The following is a 19,582-nucleotide window of genomic DNA, read 5'->3' on the forward strand; positions in this document are numbered from 1 at the left end:
AGAAATGTTGTTTTTGATTGATTATCAATAACCCTCTTTCTTTGTCCGGATTTGAAACAGGCAATATGAGCAAACTCACACGAATGAAGTTTATCTAAGTATATTCACATATAGCATATTTTTGGATTTCACGCAGTAAATGGACAAAGATTGGGTCAAGTAGCTTATAGAATGTTGAGGATTATTTCCAATTGAATAAATGAATGGGAGACTACTACATAAACCACTGCCAGAAAAAGCTTGAAACAACTTGAATTATTCATTTCATGTCCTTAAATCATTATTTACGAATAAATTGAAAATGCCCCAACATAAATTTCGATTCTAACTTCATAGAGCTGGTGCTACTAGCTTTGAGAATGATATCATCCCAGTCATTCATGGCATCAGTACCCTTATCTAATCAGTTACAGAATCGGATGTGTAAAACATAGACTTACAAGTTATTTACAAACCAGATAACATTTGTCAGTATCTTGTTTTACAATATTTAGTTATGATTCCCCAGTCAATGAAACATGTCACTCAACAATATCCAATAAACAACTGCTTAAAATATTTGACAAAAATAAAAGCAACATCTCTTTATATCATATCCTGAATCAACATTATCCAATAAAAAACTGCTTAAAATATTTGACAAAAATAAAGCAACATCTCTTTATATCATACCCTGAATCCCCAATGCATTGAGCAGCTATTTGAAAATCTAATGTGCATTTGCTTATCATTATCCTACAAATGATTTATTATACTGCCAATCATTTAAATAGGACGCACTAAAAACAATTTTTAAATTTTATGTCATAACGTGGACTTGCACATTTTCACTTGTGGCTTATATGGATGACGATCCTCTAGTTTTTAGAAGTGCTATTCTGAATCACCGCAGATGTCACCTGTATCATCTCAACACCAAATTTACCCCGAGACAACAGAGGCAATAAGCACTAACAGATGCTTGTTCAGTGTTTCTCTTTCCCTTATGCTTTTACCTAAATAACAAACTTAATGCTCCAAACACGGTAAAGCATATCCGATGACATAACTTATCCTAGTTAACAACTGTATAGAAACACGACGAATACAATCAGAGGCCACCATGAAAATTTGGGCAATAGAAGATCACCATGAAGATTGAGAGAGATTTTCAGCCATATATGTCGTACATATACAGATCAGTTGTTTCAAACTCACTGTAAGGAGAAAGAAAAATAATATAAGTTGTTTACAGGGTGTGTACTAACAGATTTGGTTTTGAGTGTAATGAAAGAAGATGTGAAGTTACAACTATGGTACAAATGATTAGTGTACACGCAGCTACTATATACTATACAGTATGGGCAAGATTGCTGACAAAGGAATAGGGTATAAATTTTCTCCAATACAATAATCAAATGATGTTGATTTCTTTAGCATATGTACCGGCGAACATAGTCCACTCGAGTTGGATGCTTGAGCTTCATGAGAGCCTTCACTTCATGCTTCCGTACCATCTCTCTTGAAATATTTAGGTTACCCGCAATTTCTCCCAATGTTCTATCACCTTTGCCATCAAGTCCATATCTTTGTCTGATTACTAGACTCTCTTTGGGCTTAAGAGAATCAAGCTGCCAAAAGAGAAGCACGATTTAGATTTAAAATTAGTGGTGCAGAAACCTTGAAAACCTTGTAATTTAACAAACTGAAACTTATAAACTTAAAATGATTTTTGTTTATGGCAATATATATCTTAAGATTCAAGATTTACAGGTAATAGTTTAGCAAATCTACTCATAGTGTCCTTTCAATGCCAGAAGTTTCATTACTAATCCTTGAAGTGATATTAGCATCTGATTCTCTGCTTTGAAAGACAGATGACCTCATTATGAAGGCCTCTAACAAAAGAGATGTCTGTTTCATTGATAAACTTGCTTGAGGGCATATTTCATAATGCACCTGATATAATCAATTTTTAACTAACAATACCAATTCAACTAGAACTACAAAATCAATTTTTAACAAGGAAAAAGAAAATCATTATTACTGTGACACATGAGCAATATTTCTCTTTTCCTTTTGAGTTTTCTCATTTTATCTTTACTGTAATCTGATTTTGGGCAGGGGTCGGAGCATGATTAATTCACAAGGAAAAGGCTTTGGTCACCAAAGCTTACATAATCTCATAGGGATGGCAAATGGGCGGTTTAGGCTGAATTTGAGAGGGTCAAATGAATCTGTGTCCAACCCCTGCCCAAAGTTTACTTGGGCTAAGATGGTTTGCCAAGCTGGGCTAAACAATGGGTTATAACTCAACCCACCCAATTTGACCCAACTTTTATTCTTTTTTTAGATCTCAATAAACTTTCTTAACCAAATATTCACAAACAAATGTTCATAATTATTACATATTATAAAACGTTATAAATGTATCTAATTTTATAACCATAAATAAATCTGCGATATTTCATAAATCGTCCAAGTAATATTACTTCACTCTTAATAGTTTTTTTCCCCATATATGTGCAAGTTAAACAACACAAGGTTTCCTATAAAAACAAATGGTCACTTTATCAATTATAAACAATAACGAAATTATGTGCCTTGGGGTTTTCAAGATATTTATTCAGTCACCAAGGATATTCAAATGTTATTTCAGGAAAATTGTCAATTTTCATGGTGTCAAAAACAAAACTGATCCAACTTATAAGATTGTGCATTCGCCCAAAATTACTCTTCTGATACAATTTTCAACATTAAATGACAAGATTCCAGAATTTGGACAACGATGGAAGTGGTATCAAGTAGAGGAATATTTTGGGTTAAGTCATTCACTGTACCTCTATATGTTCCAATAGTTATAAATAAATAATATCCTCATTTCAATTTAATTCCTATTTGAAGATTAACATTAGAGTTCAACTATCAGACTAATACTGTTTATCCAGCCTTTGGTTGAAGCTTGGGTAGTGATTTAACTTTTGGCAGTTTTATGGGTTGACTTTGGGCTGACTTTTGTCCTGGGTCAAGATGAGTTATGCCCAAATAAACCCATCAGGAAAAATGTTTCATGCCCAACCCATTAAATATTGGGTGGGTTACATAGGTTGAATAATCATCACATGAGAAAGAGAACAGATTCAAACACTAAGAAATATTCCAAAATTTCTCCTCTATTGTTCTCTTCAGGACTAAGTAGGTTTTGTTGGAAACCGATGTGGATGATCAGCATAAGCAAAAGGATGGAATAAAATATTCAAGGTACAATAAATCACATTCTTAAGAAAAATAATTGGCCTCACACCAAGTTTTCTAATGATTTTAGTACAACACTCTCAAGATAAAAGAATTTCTTACCCTACGATTAGCAATATCGAAATACCCCTAGCCTCTTATTCAAAAGGTTTTCATGTTTAAAGCGAACTAAGTTTAGCATAGAGGCAGACCTATCATCACTGAGTTTTGAAAGATGAGGTTGGCCCCCGCCAGATTTCTTGGTTATCAATGAGAATTCAATTGGTGAACGTGCAACTTATAAATGGATGCTAAAGCTACAAGAACTCTGTTGAAGTCATCCTAGCCACTGGTGCACATGTGTCAAATATAATCTAGTTCTTTTCTTGTCTAAATCCGTTGATAACTCACCTAGCCTTGAAACTTTATAATGAACCACAGAATTGTATTTCCTTTATAACATCTACTTGCACCCAATTACCTTTGATTCGAAAGTTAATCTACTAGAATCCAAGTATTGTTTGACAGAATTGAGTCCATCCCATAATTTATTGTCTCTTTCCAGAATACCGAACCTCTAGATGTCGCTCCATTGTTTCACCACAGCTTTGTGGATTTTCTTCCACATTCAGCTTAATGGAGCTCTTACTATGAAGGAACTATTGTTTTTTCTTCAACTAGGAACACTATAGACTATAAGGAACCTAGGGTTTTTTCCTTCCTCACCCTTTGCCTTTTCCTAAGTTTCATAATGATCTCATTATGAAGACATATATGGGTTTTGTCATTTGAAGATTTCTCAGTATGAAATAATTTCATCTGACAACTCTAAGTAGGGATAAATCATTACACAATTTAATTGTAAATTCTATTATTTATATGCTTTAAATTTGGGGGTATCCTTTAAATATACCCTTCATAGCTCTAGGCAACAAGTCAATAACCATATTTAAAAGGTTATGAAATTTGAAAGGTACCACATCCAGATGTATGGTGGCATTATTTCAATACGAAGCAAAGGTCTTAACCAGAGAAGCAATTTCAAAACCAAATATAGAGGCAAAGAGGAAAAAACATTACCACATCATCAAGAGCAAGCCTGAGTAGAGCTGGCTGCTTCCTCTTATCGCCATCAACGCCATCTACATCAGTTATTCCATTGATGAGTTCTTCTTGGGTTGTCTTGTTTCTTGCATGGAGAGAGGAGACAGGTTTAGATACTTTCATCACTTCATGGTATCTCTCAGGGGAAAGTCCAACTCTTTTAATTATTTCTTCCTCTGTTGGTATCCTCTGAAGCTCAAACAGCAACTTCAATTTGGCCTTCTGGATTTCCACTCTGATCTGAATCAAAAAAAAAAAAAAAGAATATAAATTTTTTTGCAGGACTATTTGATAATTACAAGCAAATGAGTCCCGCAGATCAGACATTTCCTTAAAGAAGAGAACAATACTCCTAACGGGGTCAGAAAAGAACTTCAGCTATTTAAAGGATTTTCCATTTTATCTATACAAATTCCTTTAGTAGGAAGCCAAGAAATGATTTTATTTACCAAGTGAAAATGTCTCATAAACAGAGATAATATTGTTCTTTTCACCAAATGAAGCAATTGCTTGGATTCCAGAGTGTGACGGAACGAAGAAATTGGTTCTTTAATGGGTGAACAGTAAAATGAAAAAACACTGGAAGATAAAAGAAAGAAAACATACAGATTCAAGCCCGAATGGAACTTTGGTGAAGCTTGAGGTTGTCATAGAACGTATAATGGCATGCCTTATCCAAAAAAGACCATATGTTGATAGCCTGAATTTCCTATTAGGTTCAAATCGGTCAATAGCTGTGATTAGACCCTTGACGCCTGCCTGACAGAGGTCTTGGAATCTTGACCCATTTGCAAAATCTTGAAAATATTTGTTCATCACAAACAAAACAAGACGTAGATTGTGCTGCAACCGAACAAGACCTCAAAGGTGAGTTACTTATATAGCTAAAACTCATCTAATATCTAGATGCATATGAAAGTTAGATGACATCAAGAACGTGGTGTAGTTCAAGTTACACTAGTACTATTGACTTCATTTCCCTTCTCAGGGGAATAGATTCATAGATCATTATTTCAGAATTCCAAGTATATAAGACACTCAAAAGAAAATACAGTAGATAACTAACTGTGTTTTATAACATGTGATACTACCTTGCACATATTACTGTTTGTAAGCAGTACATGGGAAGATTGACCAGCTTCAATGATATAACAAATTCATGTTGAGGAATTATGAAAAAGCATCACATCAGGATCTGCTTGACGCAGATTATAAAACCAGAAACATTTTTCTTTTGCTTGAAGCATAAATTGAACTTCTAAGGAGCACAGCAAGAAGGTCTGACAAGTAAAAAAAGGGTACCTTGATCAGCTTATTTCTAGCAGCTCGACCAACTTCCAGCTTTTTCCGTAGTTCAGAGGCATCCATATTTGTTGCCTCAGCCACTTCACCATCAGTTGGTTCTCGCCCCAAATCGTTTTGCAAGTCTTCTTTAACTTGAAGGATTGCCTAAATAACAACAACTGACTCTCAATCCTAAAGTAAAACAATAGCAACACTAAAATCCAATGAATAAACACATGTAATCCACAAACTTCCTTTCATGTTTAGTTTTTTTAGTAAAACGTTTGTACCTTCATAGGTTGCATCAACTTGAAGAGCCATGCATGCTCAGATGATGGAAGCACTGGAGGGATCTTCATTTTCTTCCAGTCTAAGCTCGCTAAGTCAGTAGCACCTGAATATTCTCTGACAAGCTTATCAATTTTTTCATCTTCGGTGTCCTCTTTAAGTTTTCTTCTTTCGGATGAAGCAACCATTTTACCTTCTTTATTCTTTAGTAGAGCAATCCTCTGGTCAAGAGTCAACCTCTTTAACTTCTTTCTACGATTCTTGACCACATTATCAGTAACTTCTTTCTTCACTTCCTCATCACCATCTACAATCCTCTTCCTCGTCCTTGGCCTTCTCTTCACCAAATGATCCTTAACCTCTGTATTGGAGCTAGTTTCCAGACTGCGCTTGTAGATACTTTCAAGTTTGGCAGCAGCTTCACTGTAGTCTAATTCTAACGAACTTGGAGAGGCTTCGATTGAAACAGCATGCAATCTCTCTGAACGCTTAGATACTCGTCTTGACCTCTTTTCATTTTCTTTAGATGTTTCAATAGGCAAGGATATGGATTCCTTAGGTGCAACTAAAGTTGTATTCTTCGTCTTATCTTTTTTAAACGATACAATTACTGGCCTTTTAAGCGGACATAAACGAGCCGAAAACCTTGAGCTCAATCCCAATGGACTTCGAGAAGCAGAGCTAGAAACAGTCACAACTCCCATGCCAAGTTGTGCTATCAAAATTTTACTCAATGAACAAAAGAGCTTCTCACAAACTATTCCCCTGTCAAAATCCAATATACATGCATTATGATATGTGAAATTAATTTACTCTCAACTGGAAGACAAATGGTTGAGAAAATTATCTAGGGCATGGACCATATTCTTCTTTTTCCTGTAAGTTTCCTGAAGAAACTTCAGTACAAAGAATCAACAAATTCAACTTTATTAACATAGAATTCCGCAGCTAATTGCAAAAAACCTAGCAATTCTGAGATTCTATTAACTGAATATCTTAAGCAAGTTCTACAATAATTCTGTTTCCTCATTTTCCACAACCGAAAATTCAGAGTTCTATTTACCGAATAGCTAGCAAGGTCAGTGTACCAGTTCAAGCAAATCGGGAAAGGCATAATACATAAACGAACGAGTCGACAACATATTGATAGAAAAGTAATCTCTAACTCAATCAATAGACAACGACGCCGGAAGGAGGTAAATCAAAACTATTTAGAGTACTATTTAACAAACTTATGCAGTTGTAGTACTCATAAATCAGAAAACAATGTATCGCACCTGAAACGTAGCGCAGTCGAATTTCAACTCTGACGAAGTAAATGATCCCGGCCGGCTATGAAGATTCCGGTAACGAAACTGATCGGAGCGGAAACTGTTATTTTTTTCTTTTTCTCCTTGAAAAAAAAATGATCGCAATGGAAACTTGAGAGGCTCAAAATGGAAGTGTGGTAGTTAATAAGAAAATATTTTTTTTCTAAATAACAATATATACCCTCTCGAATTTCGGTGTCCACAAGCTTCTTTTTTTCGGCTATCCAACGGCTAGGATTTCTAGTTGTTAAGATCGACGGTCAAAAATTTTGATCTACGTGGATAGAGAAGAGAAAGTATGACGTGGATAGTGCCACAGCATAATAATAATCGGAGTGAAAGAACATACGTGGCAAGTTGAGAGTGGAAACAGAGATATTTTGAATGAATTTATGGATGTGGTTATTGACACGAGGTGTCATTTTTTGTTATTATAAAAAATTTCAGTGGGACCTATCGATGAAGTGGTGTGGAGAATCTTACGTTGCTTATTTTGTGCCATTTGAATTATACATTTTCTAGTTTATATGTTTATTAATTAAAATTGTCTGCCTCATAATTTTACAAGTGCTGAATCTTGACTACTACTAGTACACAAGTATGATTTGAATCTTTTAAGGGTCGGTTGATATGCGCTATAATAATATTGTTGAAATATATATTTAAAATAATGTATTTGTTTATAAAAATATTTTTATAAATATGATGAAAAGAAAGTGGAAGGAGTTTTGAGGAATAATTATGTGTTTTTTAATTTTGAGTGATAGTTATGTGTTTAATAATTTGCATTAAAAATATCTGTTTTATTAATATTATAAATTTTCATGTGTTATTATATGTATTTTAATATATATAACTAATACAAATAACGACTCTTGAATACCAGAAAAAAAAAAGTTTGACTTTATTTTTTAATCTTTATCTGCAATTATGCATTCCAGAATGTTCTTTCGTTGTCTCTTGCTCCATTCGTTGTGTAGACAAAAGAAAGACGATGTTCATGGTACGATAATTTTGTAGCCAAAAATTGTAGACAGTTCAATCCGTAACGAAACAACTTTTCCCTTCCTCCTATGTTCTTTCATAATATTTATTGACTGTTGAATAATTATGCCGCATAAATTAAAAAAAAAGAGATAATATATATATATATATATATATATATATATATATATATATATATATATATATATATATATTTTAAATCAAACTTTATAGAAAAATACAGTTTTAATCCAGAAGAATTTAAAGAAGGTAAACTCATATTTGAAATATCTCCTAGTTAATTTTGAGTTAGTGTGGTTGAAATTAGGGGATTCAAAAGAATATGAAAAATCGATCAAATCGAAACTAATCGTATCGAATTGATTTATATTATTTTTTCGTGGACTTTTATTTAAGTATACAACTATCCCAAATAATTGGAATGGTCTTTTTAATTTATAAAAAAAAATAAAAAAAATTCGAACCGAACCGAATAACCTTACATGTATGTAAATATATTTATATATTAACAATATATTAAATTTATATATATAAATATTTTTATAATATTTTTCAAATATAAATATAACCTAGGTCCTAGGCCTTTGGTGACTGGACGACTTTGGGTTTTTACTCTTTCATTATCCTTTAATTTGTTAGATTTAAAATTAAAAGATACTATAATAGATACTCCATCAAACAATACGGCAAAATTTATGGAAGCACTCTTATTAAATGTTTAAGATCAAATAAAAAGGCAACAAGGTTTTAAATTCTTGACTTCTTGGTGAAGAATTGAAGTACTTCGAACATATTTGCGAAAGAAACATTTTAATAATATTATATTTTGAGATGATACTTTAAAAGAAAAAAAATTAAAAATTAACCGAACTGTACCAATATCGAAGAGAAACCGATATGATTGAAATGGTTTTAAAATATCTAATTTTGATTATACATTATAAAATACTAAAAAAATGAGACGGTATAATTTTTTTTTAAAAAAAACGACTGAACCGTCTCATTGGCACCCCTAATTAAATTTATTAAAAGCACCTGGACAAAACTATTTACACAATTTGAGGAATATTAGAGGTGAATTGGACGAGTTTGGAATCAAAAGTCAGAGCTAAGTTTAATCTTGGAAATGTCATTGTCATAATGTATCAGATTTTTTCTATAGATACACATTAACATTTATACATGATATACTAGAGATACACCGCGCACACACAGATAGTTGATTTGGGACTCCTATTTAAGTCATGACTTAACTTTATAAAATTTTGTAAGTCTAACCATGTCATACTGAACTTTCCACATATGTGATTAAAGTTATAAAATTTGCATTCTAAAGTAATGATTTTTATCTGAAGTTTGACATATTACTTATACAAGGAAATTTAAATATTCCTAATTTTTGTCTGAACTTCAGACATATTTTGCCTAAAGTTTTATTTAACATATTATATTGTATGTGTCAAAGCCAAACTACATATGTTTGATATTGTAGCTATTTAATTTGAAATTAGCATAGATGACTGAACTTGAAAAAGCTTAAAACCTCAAATATATGTGGCTCAATTTTAATCATCTATACGCACCAAGTTTAATATGTATATAATATAATCTATTTATGGTATGAATGGATTTTTTTACCTACTCTCAAAATAACTGTAATTGTGTAGCTTTATATTTGTACAGGTGTTTTTATAAAAAAAAATTAGAAATAATGCAATGAATGTTATTTGTAATTAATACACCAAATCAAACACTATATATGAATAATTTCAGCATAATTAATACAAATATAATTAATATCAGTATTGCTAATACATTATTTACAATATTATTCTATCAAATGACTAGTAAGTACTTTCATGTCTCATGCTTGTCATCCAGAAAGCCTCAACTCAGGTTGTTGGGCCTCTCTTACTATCATGTTTGTTCCTAAATTTTTTTACTGAGCAAACAGCACAAATTTTATTAGTTTAGGTTCTAATTACATACGTTCACATCAGTTTAGGAAATTATCTTCCGTGTCACTTTTTCTTCGCCAGATACATGTATCTGGCACACTTAGTTACATATATCTCGGATACATGCGGGTCAAATTAGGTGTAATTTATTGCAGATATATTGTATTCAAGCGTGATTCACGTGTATTTGGGATACACCAACTCTCTCACTCGCCTCTCTCCTCTCTCGCTCGCCTCTCTCCCTATGTATCTGTATTTCAAATTGTATCTGGTATCAAAGATATATATATATATAGTATCAATGATAAATGTGGACCCTCTTACTAATTTCTCTCCCTATGTATCTGTATTTCATAATATATATATATATATATATATAGTATCAAAGATACATATATCTTATCAAAAAATACATTGATACATTCAGCAGTGTATTCGCACAGAGAAAGAAAAGGGGAAAGAGCAGAAATAGAGGGAGAGAGAGCGCGAGGGGGGAATAAGCAGAAATAGACGGAGAGGGAGAGAGAACGAGGGGAAAATTTTAAAGGAGTGATGTATCTAACTTAAAATCTAATATAAAATTATTAGTTAGTGAGACAATATATAATTATTTTAAAACTATAGGGTGAATTAGTATATATAGTAGGAATATTTGTATAATTAGATGGGGTCTCCTTTTTTATTTAACCACTCTGTTTATACTCCTCCGATCCAAACTTCAAATTTGAAGCCATAAGTTCTCTTGAAATAAGTAGACATTTGGTGATGTAATTTGAAGCTAAAATTTAAAATTATGATTTAAAATCAATGTTTGTTTATTACCTTTGAATAAAAAGTTCAACTTTAATTTGAAATTTTGATTCCAATTTCATATCCTACTAAAGAGTAGGATTTCAATTTTAAATTTGTGATTTCAGTTTTCGAAAAACAAAAATAAAAACAAAATTTAACTCATAAGTTTATTTTTTCTAAAGAGGTCCATAATTTTAAATTTTGCAAAAATAAAAATAAAAAATGAAGTTTCATGCTCGAGTTGGTATCATTTGAGATGATTATATATTAAAGAATATCTAGATAATCACCACTATTTTTAATTTATTTGATCAGTATGTCTTTTATAAAATTATGTGTATTGAAATTTTTTAATTGAAAACATTTAATTTATAAGAGGAACATAAAGATATATGATTTGCTACTACGACGGATTAGGATATTCTGATACCTTATTTATGAATTATGATTTGCTCATGAAATTTCTATATTTATGAAAGTGTCTCAAAAAGATCCAAATTATATGTTCAAATCGTATATGAATTATGATATTATGTGACTATTTATTTGAGATGTCACTCTTTTAGAACAAATTTGATTGTATGTTTAAGGTAAATTAGTAAAGTTGGGTGATTTTTCTAATTTTTAGAAATTGAGGGTATAAATCATATTTAGAAAAAGTACATTCAAATTCTAAATATTCCTTGCGACAAGTATGGGCAAACATAACTCCAACTTCAAAAATTTCAAATAAAGTGAATTTTTATATTTTCAAACACCATATGTTTTTCAAACTGTCTTTATTAAAGTCACTTTAGTGACTACTTTTAGTTGATTTTTCTTCACAATAAAGTGTTAAGTGAGATTTAATAAAAATAAACGGAGATGATGTCATTAAATAATTGTCAAATAAAGAAATGTGACATTTTTTTTAAAACGAATTTAAAAAAAAAGGGTATCACGTAAATTGAAATGGGTGAGTATCGAGTATGACCCGCTCTAGTGATTACGCGTTTAGAGACTTTGATAGTGCCTTTTGAATTCTAATGGCTAGCCGTGCAAGAAAAACTGATTTTTTTCGATTCTAATTATATACATCTCTTTCACTTCTTATTATGTGTTGTTGAAGAAGAAAATGAAGAATCAATTGACCTGGTCCTTTATGATTCAGCAGAATTTTCCATTTTTCAGGCATGTTCATGCTCGCAAAACATAAGTTCAATTGATAAAAATGAAAGAACAAGAGCAAAGATTAAAGATCAATCCGCGAATCATATAATTAAATAGAGAAATTGGTGTGTTAATAATTTCTTCCGGTAGTTCTGAACATTTCTTTTTAACTCATGGTCAATAATATTGACAAATTTCAGATAAAACTCCTCCTCCTCCTTTTCTTAATTGCTCATTTATGCAGTAAAAACAAAATTAACTTGACCAATTCCTAGCAAACGTTTGGCCTTGTAGTTTGCTTACATAAATAAGATACATTGAGTGAAATATTTTTTTTCGAAAAAAAATGGAAAATTCTCATGGCCAATCGGGTATAAAGTTTTCTTTTATTTCTTAAATTTTATGTCTAGTCAAACCGTATCACATAAATTGAGACAAATAGAATATTACTTTACTTGTAAAATATATGTGGATTTTGTTTAAGTTATTCACTACAACCAATTATCATATACCATAATTTCATTTCATCGTTTTGGATTAAGCATTCTTTGAACCTACATTTTGCTCACCATATATATACCTACTACTTGGGAGGATATAATTAACAACTTGTTTGTTTTTCCAATTTTTCTGCTTTTTGAAGGACGTGTGGGTCCGTTAATGGAGAAAATAGAAAGGGTAAAAAAGTTTTCTTGCTTTAGATCTTCATTATACGTGGCAAAAGATAATCTTTACTATTGTTAATAGTGTATAAATCTGATCTTCTTAATTAAAGAATTAACATAACGCGGAGTTATAGTCATTTTAAGTGCTTAGTATTTTTCAAAAGAATACGAAAGGGCGTTAATTGCCACTATTATGAGTTAGAAAGATATATATATACGAAAAGCAACCTTACACGTAAGATCTTGACTAATTTTATTTATCAATCATCCGCGAAGTAAAATTATAATATTGAGAGAAGTATTGAAAACATTCCTAAATTTGACATAAATTATTAATTTCGTCTCCGAACTATTGACAATTTTAAAAATACCCTTCTCACTTGACTAACTAAATGTAGATATACCTCCGATTCAGCACATAACATAACAAGTGCTCTCAAACTCTTGTAAAAGCATGAGACTCTTGATAAAATTTTGAGAAAAGTGTTGAAAACATTCTTAAACTTGATGAGAATTTAAGGGTGTATTTCACTAATGTGGCAAGATCGAAAGTGTATTTAAGTTCAGTTAGTCAAATAAATGAATGTTTTTAAGGCTTTTAATAATCCGGAGATGAAACCAATAATTTACACCGAATTTAAGACTGTTTTTAATACCTCTCTTATAATACTAGTATATGTGCTCTAGAAATTTCCGTGTTCGTAAAATATTGAAGTGCACCACAGCGCACCGGCATAATAATATTGCAACTCCAGGGCTATGGTTTACGCGTGAATTTCCTTCTTTTTTTTTTTGTTTTTTGCTCGATGTTTGATATCAGTATATTAGGAATCAACTATCTCACTTCCTAATAAAAAGAACCCCATACTGAAAAGAATTCGAATATGAGACATCCAAATTCTGATTAAAAATAAAAGAGTATTTATTACTCTATTAAAATTTTATTAATTATGAATTTTCTGACGATACACAAATTATAGCTATGAAATTGAGTTACCAAGATAGGTTTTACCATTATATAATCAATTTATTAAATCATGTGAGCAAATAAATTATAGTATTGTATACAACTATAATAAAGAAAAAAAAAATATATATATATATATATATTAATTAGTTTGGTAATTAAATAAAAAGAAATCTTCGCATATAGCGACTCAAAAATACTTTAATTATGCTTCATAGCTATAGTTTGCTAATTACAATTTGTAGCTATAGTTATAGCAACATTTGTATAATTCGTATAGCGTTTGTATACATTTGTATAATTCACTACACAATTCAGAGTTTTTGTATAACATTTATATATTTCACTATATAATTCATGCACAACATTTGTATAATTCGTTATACATTTGTAGTGTTTGTATATTTCGCTATACAATTCGATTCGCGCACAATATTTGTATAAATCGCTCGAATTATACAAAACTCAAACTATATTCGCGCACATCGTTTGTATAATCGCGTACAACATTTGCATAATCGCACGAATTATACAAAACTCAAATTGTAATTACAGCTAGATGTTTGCCATGAGCAATAATTAATTCACTAGTTATGTTAGCTAATTAATTAATATATATTTACCAATTCGCATAATTTTCCCTTAAATAAATAGTATGGAAATAGATTTTTAGAAAATTAAAACATGATAATACTTAAGTGGGTTGAATTCATAAAGTTAGTCTATCTTGACCTAATTTATCTTTGCCCTAGTTATTTTATTATTTGGAAAATGATTAAAATTACTCTCGAACTATTTAAAATAGCTCAAATATACCCTTCAATTATTTTTGAAATTAAATATACCCTTGTCATTATCAAAAGAGACCGCAAATACTCTTTCACTTAACAGTTGGCCGTTAAAGCTGACGTGACAATGCCACATGGAAAAAAATATCAATATGGACGGTCATGTCAACATCTCTCCCTCTTCCTCTTTAGTTCAGGGGTATTTTTGACCCTTTCTTTATAATTTGATTTTTTTTTCTAAATTTCCTACACCACCACATACCTCCTCCCTCCACAACCCCACCCATTTTTTTAATTATTAATTATTATTTTTAAAAATTTTCTACAATACCATATACCCCAAAAACCCCACCCCCCCACCCCCCACCCCCCGCGCAATTTTTTTATTAAAGTTTTTAATTTTTTTCTGAATTTTCTACACTACCACGTACCCAACCCCTCACTCCAAAAAACAATTTTTAAAAAAGTTTTAAAAGTTATTTTTTTGGATTTTTACACCACCCACCCCCATGACGCCCCACTCCCCAAACACCACACCATCCCCTCCAAAATTTTAAATTTTTAACCATTCAAACTTGTAATTTTTTTTTTATAAAAGGTAAATTAAATATGAAGTAGATTGAATTTTTATTTTATTTTTCATCCCACAATCCCCTTCCTCCATGATCAATCCCCTCCCCCCCCCCCCTCAAAAAAAAATGTTGAGAAGTTTTCATTTTTGTGTGTGAACCAACATGGGTTCTGGTGCAGTATTGTGACTATTTCACTCATAATTAGAGGTTTCGGGTTTAAGACCTGAATATGAAAAAAATCTTGTTGGAAGCGTCATCCCCTAATGGGTCCTGTAGTGCGTGATTCGAATTTAGTCAAAGTTCCACAAGCTCCGAACACCGAATGAGAAACAAAAAAAAAGGAGGGTGTGAGGGGTGTTGTCCCACTAATGATTAATTGTCTTTTTTTTCCCGTTTTCTATTGAAATTTGATTAAATTCAATTTTGCACCAAGAAGTTCAACATTGAGAAGTAAAACACTTCCAAATAAAGTCGACTCTGTATTTAGGAGACTAAAATCCGAGATCTCTGATTTAGAATAAAAGCGTACTTATCACTCCATCACAATTCTTATTGGTTTTTAATTGTCTCCTGTAGAGTTGATTGGTTTGAACAAAGGATAATAATTTTGAAATCTAATATGCAAGATTATTTTATCTCGTATTGATTAAAAGTATTAGTTAATTTTAAAATTATTATCTCACTATTTATACTATAATAATTAAAATAAGTTATTCTAAATATATAATGGGATAATTATTCTCATGAAATATCTCAATACATAACTTTTTTTTGTCTATTTCATCCCGTACCAAACGATCCCTGAGAGTAACTAAGGACATGTACATGTCTTCATCTAGAACCTACTTTGTCCGGTGAGTGAAAGTCTTTCTGGTTTTTTTTTTAGTACTCCAATATTCACTTTTATTTGTCTATTTACCAGTTATTTTTATCAAATTACAAAATGTTATTTTTATCAAATTACGAAATCAGTAAAAAGAAAATTCATTATTTATCTTCAATATTAATTATCCATTCTCCAAAATCATTTTCACAATTAGACATAAGACTAAGCATTAATTAATATATATTGTGATAAAATATTTTTTTTAAAAAAAAACGTGTAAAGTTAAAAATGAACTAATAAAAATGGAAGCATATTTCATTCAGAAAAGGACCTAAACTGCCCTCGAACTATTAAAAATTGTACAAAAATGCCCCCATCCATCTATGGGTCTAAAATGCTCTTGACATCCACTTTTAGGTCAAAAATGACATTTTCTTTAATAAAAAAAGGCATTTTAGGCCCAATAGATGAATGAAATTTTTTTTTGTACCATTTTCAATTGTTCGAGGACATTTTAGGCCCCTTTTCGTAATTAAAATTTTGTTAAATAAATTTTGATTTATAATTAATTTTAAATAATTAAATTATAACCAATAGATGACCGTCACGTGTTTAAAAAAATTATTCAAATTATTTAATTAAAATTCTGTTAAATAAATTTTGATTTTTAAATAATTAAATTGTAACCAATAGATGACCGTCACGTGTTTAAAAAAATTATTTAAATTATTTAATGAAAATTCTGTTAAATAAATTTTGATTTATAAGTAATTTTAAATAATTAAATCATACTCAATAGATGGCCGTCACGTGTTTAAAAAAATTATTCAAATTAATTAATTAAATTTTTTAAAAAGGTCCTAAAATGCCCTCGAACTATTGAAAATGGTACAAAAATATCCTTCATCCATCTATTGGGCCTAAAATGTCTTTTTCTGTTAAAAAAAGATCAATTTTGGATCTAAAGGTGGATATCAAAAGCATTTTGGGCCCAATAAATAAATGAGGGACATTTTATATCTTTTACAATAATTCAAAAATATTTTAGGCCATTTTCCGTATTTCATTTACTAGTTATACTACTTGTCATTCATGGTAGTCCATAAATGCAGTGTGACATTGCTATTTACTATACTCTCCCTCTCTCTCTCTCTCTGTCTCTTTGGCCCTTATACTAAAAAAAAGCTATTTTATTTAACAAATCAAAAGAAATTTATTACATTCTTTTAATGCTATTCTTATTTTAAGTAACTACATAAACTATTGCTTCAAAGTATAACCAATAAACTTAAATTTTCAATGAATAAATAATAAAGATAATTTAATAAAGTATTTTTTTATTAAATAGAGTGACAAGTCAATCACGGTCAAGTAAGAAGAAAGTGAGGAAGTACATGAATTCAAACCTCGTTACAATAGCATTTCACAAAAACGGTTTTGATTTTCTCTAAAATTGATTATATATGTGTTAGGACCGAAATAATCAGGTGTCATACAAAAACCAGCAAAGCAAACCTCGAAAGACCATGAGTAAGAAGACATACAAAAAATATACAAAAGAGACACAAATATTTAACGTGGTTCGGTCAACCGACCTACATCCACAAGAGGAGATGAGCAATTCACTATATAAATATGAGAGTACAAAATATTGAGAGAAATAACATCACCCAATTCACTCGGAATACAAAGAGGTTCACACAAGTGTTAACATAACATTTGTGTCTCACCATTTGGTATGTTAGAAGGAATGAACCTCTATTTATAGAATCATAAATCTTTTTCTACGAGAAAAGGACTAGCCAAATATGGAAACTTTGTGCTTTTCTTTTAGGAAAAGAAAAACTCAATTATACTAGGAGAGTCAGGGCAAAAACCCAACAACATGTTATATTTTACTTATCTATAACAATATTCTATGTACTTATAATAGCATCGACATTCATTATAGCGGTACACTTTTTTTTTTTTGTAAAATTACATCTCTATAGCAATCATACTCAAATATAATGAGGTAATATTTTATAAAAAATAATATTATCTGTAAAAATAAAATATTAAAATATAATCATCATTAAAGCCATGCACATGATAAATTTCAAGCACAAGTATCTAAAAGATTTTTTATTTATTTAAATGGTGCTCATTAATTATATTCATAACTTCATGAGAAAAAAATACCGGTGTTTGTGGTTTTGATATTCATATTCTTTATGTTTTTCTTGGATTAAATTGGTTAAGAAATATATTCTTTCTTCTTAATACACACAATTATTAAACTAAATTTTGGATACTTTTATTTATATCAACTAAATGAGATCTAAACGTCATATATCAATATACATATATAATATTACCTCATTACAAAAGTCGTAAAATTTTCATACAAACGTTATCATTGTCTCGAGGTTTCAGTGTATGTGTCATTTTTGTAATTTAATTCAGAGACAAAAATACAACTCCCCTCAACAACGTCCATGTTTTGACTTGTTCACGTAACTACTTTGCTCAAATAGCTAGTATAATATAATATTATGGTGTTTGACCTATATACTATGAAGTTAAGCTAATTCTGTCATGTTTCCAGTACACTCTAGCTAAAGCAGTTGGAGTTGACATGCAGATACATTTCAATTAGAAGTATTAATTGAGTCTTAATTAGTGAATGATATTCAACGTCAATTATTTTCTTAAGTTTATGGCTTTTGACTACTCGAAAATAAGTAAAGAAGGATAAATGACCCCAAGCAATAATTAAGGATGTGCATTATAATTAATATTCATGAACATTCTAGAATATCATTAACTTCTACTCCCCCCCCCCCCCCATAAATAGCCATTTAAATACTCTAGTTATTTCTTCATATATTAGTGGACGGAAGAATTTTTTTAAAAAAATTCTCACCCAGTGGCTTATTCGATATTTGTCTTGGGGTGACTTGATCAAATTTACATTTGAAAATTACACTTTGAAAGTTATTTTCTACTAAAGGCAATTTCATGACGGATTACGAGATACATATGTATTATATTATTGTAATAACGTCTAATGAAATGAAAAGGATTAGCCCATTTACTATTCAAGGATCAAAGAGTTTGTAAATTTAAAATAAGGCTAAGTTTGACTAGCGCAAGTTTTGGGACAATGTTTAGCAACTTATTTAAAGTTATTCAAAGCAAATGTTTAAGTCGAATCAAATTGAACTACGAGTCAAACCAGTTGAAGGAAAAAAAAGAAAAGAAAATGAATAGCTCATGATTACTCTTTCTTTCTTGATCAGAGGTCTCGGGTTCGACTCTTCCTGGATATGGAAGCCCCTAGTATGAAATTTTTCGGCGCAAATTCAAATTTAATCGAACTTTAATATGAATACTGAACACCGAATTCATTCTGTTTTCTTGAATTAGTTCTCGTTCTATTTCATATTCTCTTTTCTTTTTGATATATCTTCGCCATTGGTCTTTTATTTGGTAACTTTCTTGGAAAACCAAAAGAAATGCGCTCGTGATTTCATAACGTACTGTATCTTTTTTCAGAACTAATTGTAGGCTCTACCATATATTACCAACGAAAAAGAAGAAAAAATTGCTAAAAAAAAATATTTCAAATATTTGTTTGTTTGTTTGTGAGTGTGTTGCATTCACGTATATGTTACACATG

General features: G+C 30.6%; 1 protein-coding gene across 1 annotated transcript; it reads right to left on the bottom strand.

Moving 5' to 3' along the window:
- Positions 1-1,109: 1,109 nt before the first annotated feature.
- On the bottom strand, positions 1,110-7,347 carry LOC129894851 (RNA polymerase sigma factor sigE, chloroplastic/mitochondrial). Its single transcript, XM_055970469.1, has 6 exons — positions 7,167-7,347; positions 5,892-6,654; positions 5,620-5,766; positions 4,924-5,160; positions 4,294-4,557; positions 1,110-1,610 (listed from the first exon to the last, which is right to left on the bottom strand). The coding sequence occupies exons 2-6, from the start codon at positions 6,591-6,593 to the stop codon at positions 1,413-1,415; spliced, it is 1,548 nt and encodes a 515-aa protein (XP_055826444.1). The 5' UTR covers positions 6,594-6,654; positions 7,167-7,347; the 3' UTR covers positions 1,110-1,412.
- Between the last annotated feature and the right edge of the window lie 12,235 nt (positions 7,348-19,582).

Source organism: Solanum dulcamara, chromosome 7, assembly GCF_947179165.1.
Source record: "Solanum dulcamara chromosome 7, daSolDulc1.2, whole genome shotgun sequence".
Classification (NCBI taxonomy): Eukaryota; Viridiplantae; Streptophyta; class Magnoliopsida; order Solanales; family Solanaceae; genus Solanum; species Solanum dulcamara.

Bases quoted from the DNA above. Each gene is read 5' to 3' on its own strand.
- LOC129894851 (XM_055970469.1), bottom strand. From the start codon at position 6,593: ATGGGAGTTGTGACTGTTTCTAGCTCTGCTTCTCGAAGTCCATTGGGA. The intron at 5,161-5,619 runs GTACCCTTTTTT...GTTCGGTTGCAG, and splicing joins CTAGAAATAAGCTGATCAAG to CACAATCTACGTCTTGTTTT. The intron at 1,611-4,293 runs GTAATGTTTTTT...CTCTTTTGGCAG, and splicing joins GGCTTGCTCTTGATGATGTG to CTTGATTCTCTTAAGCCCAA.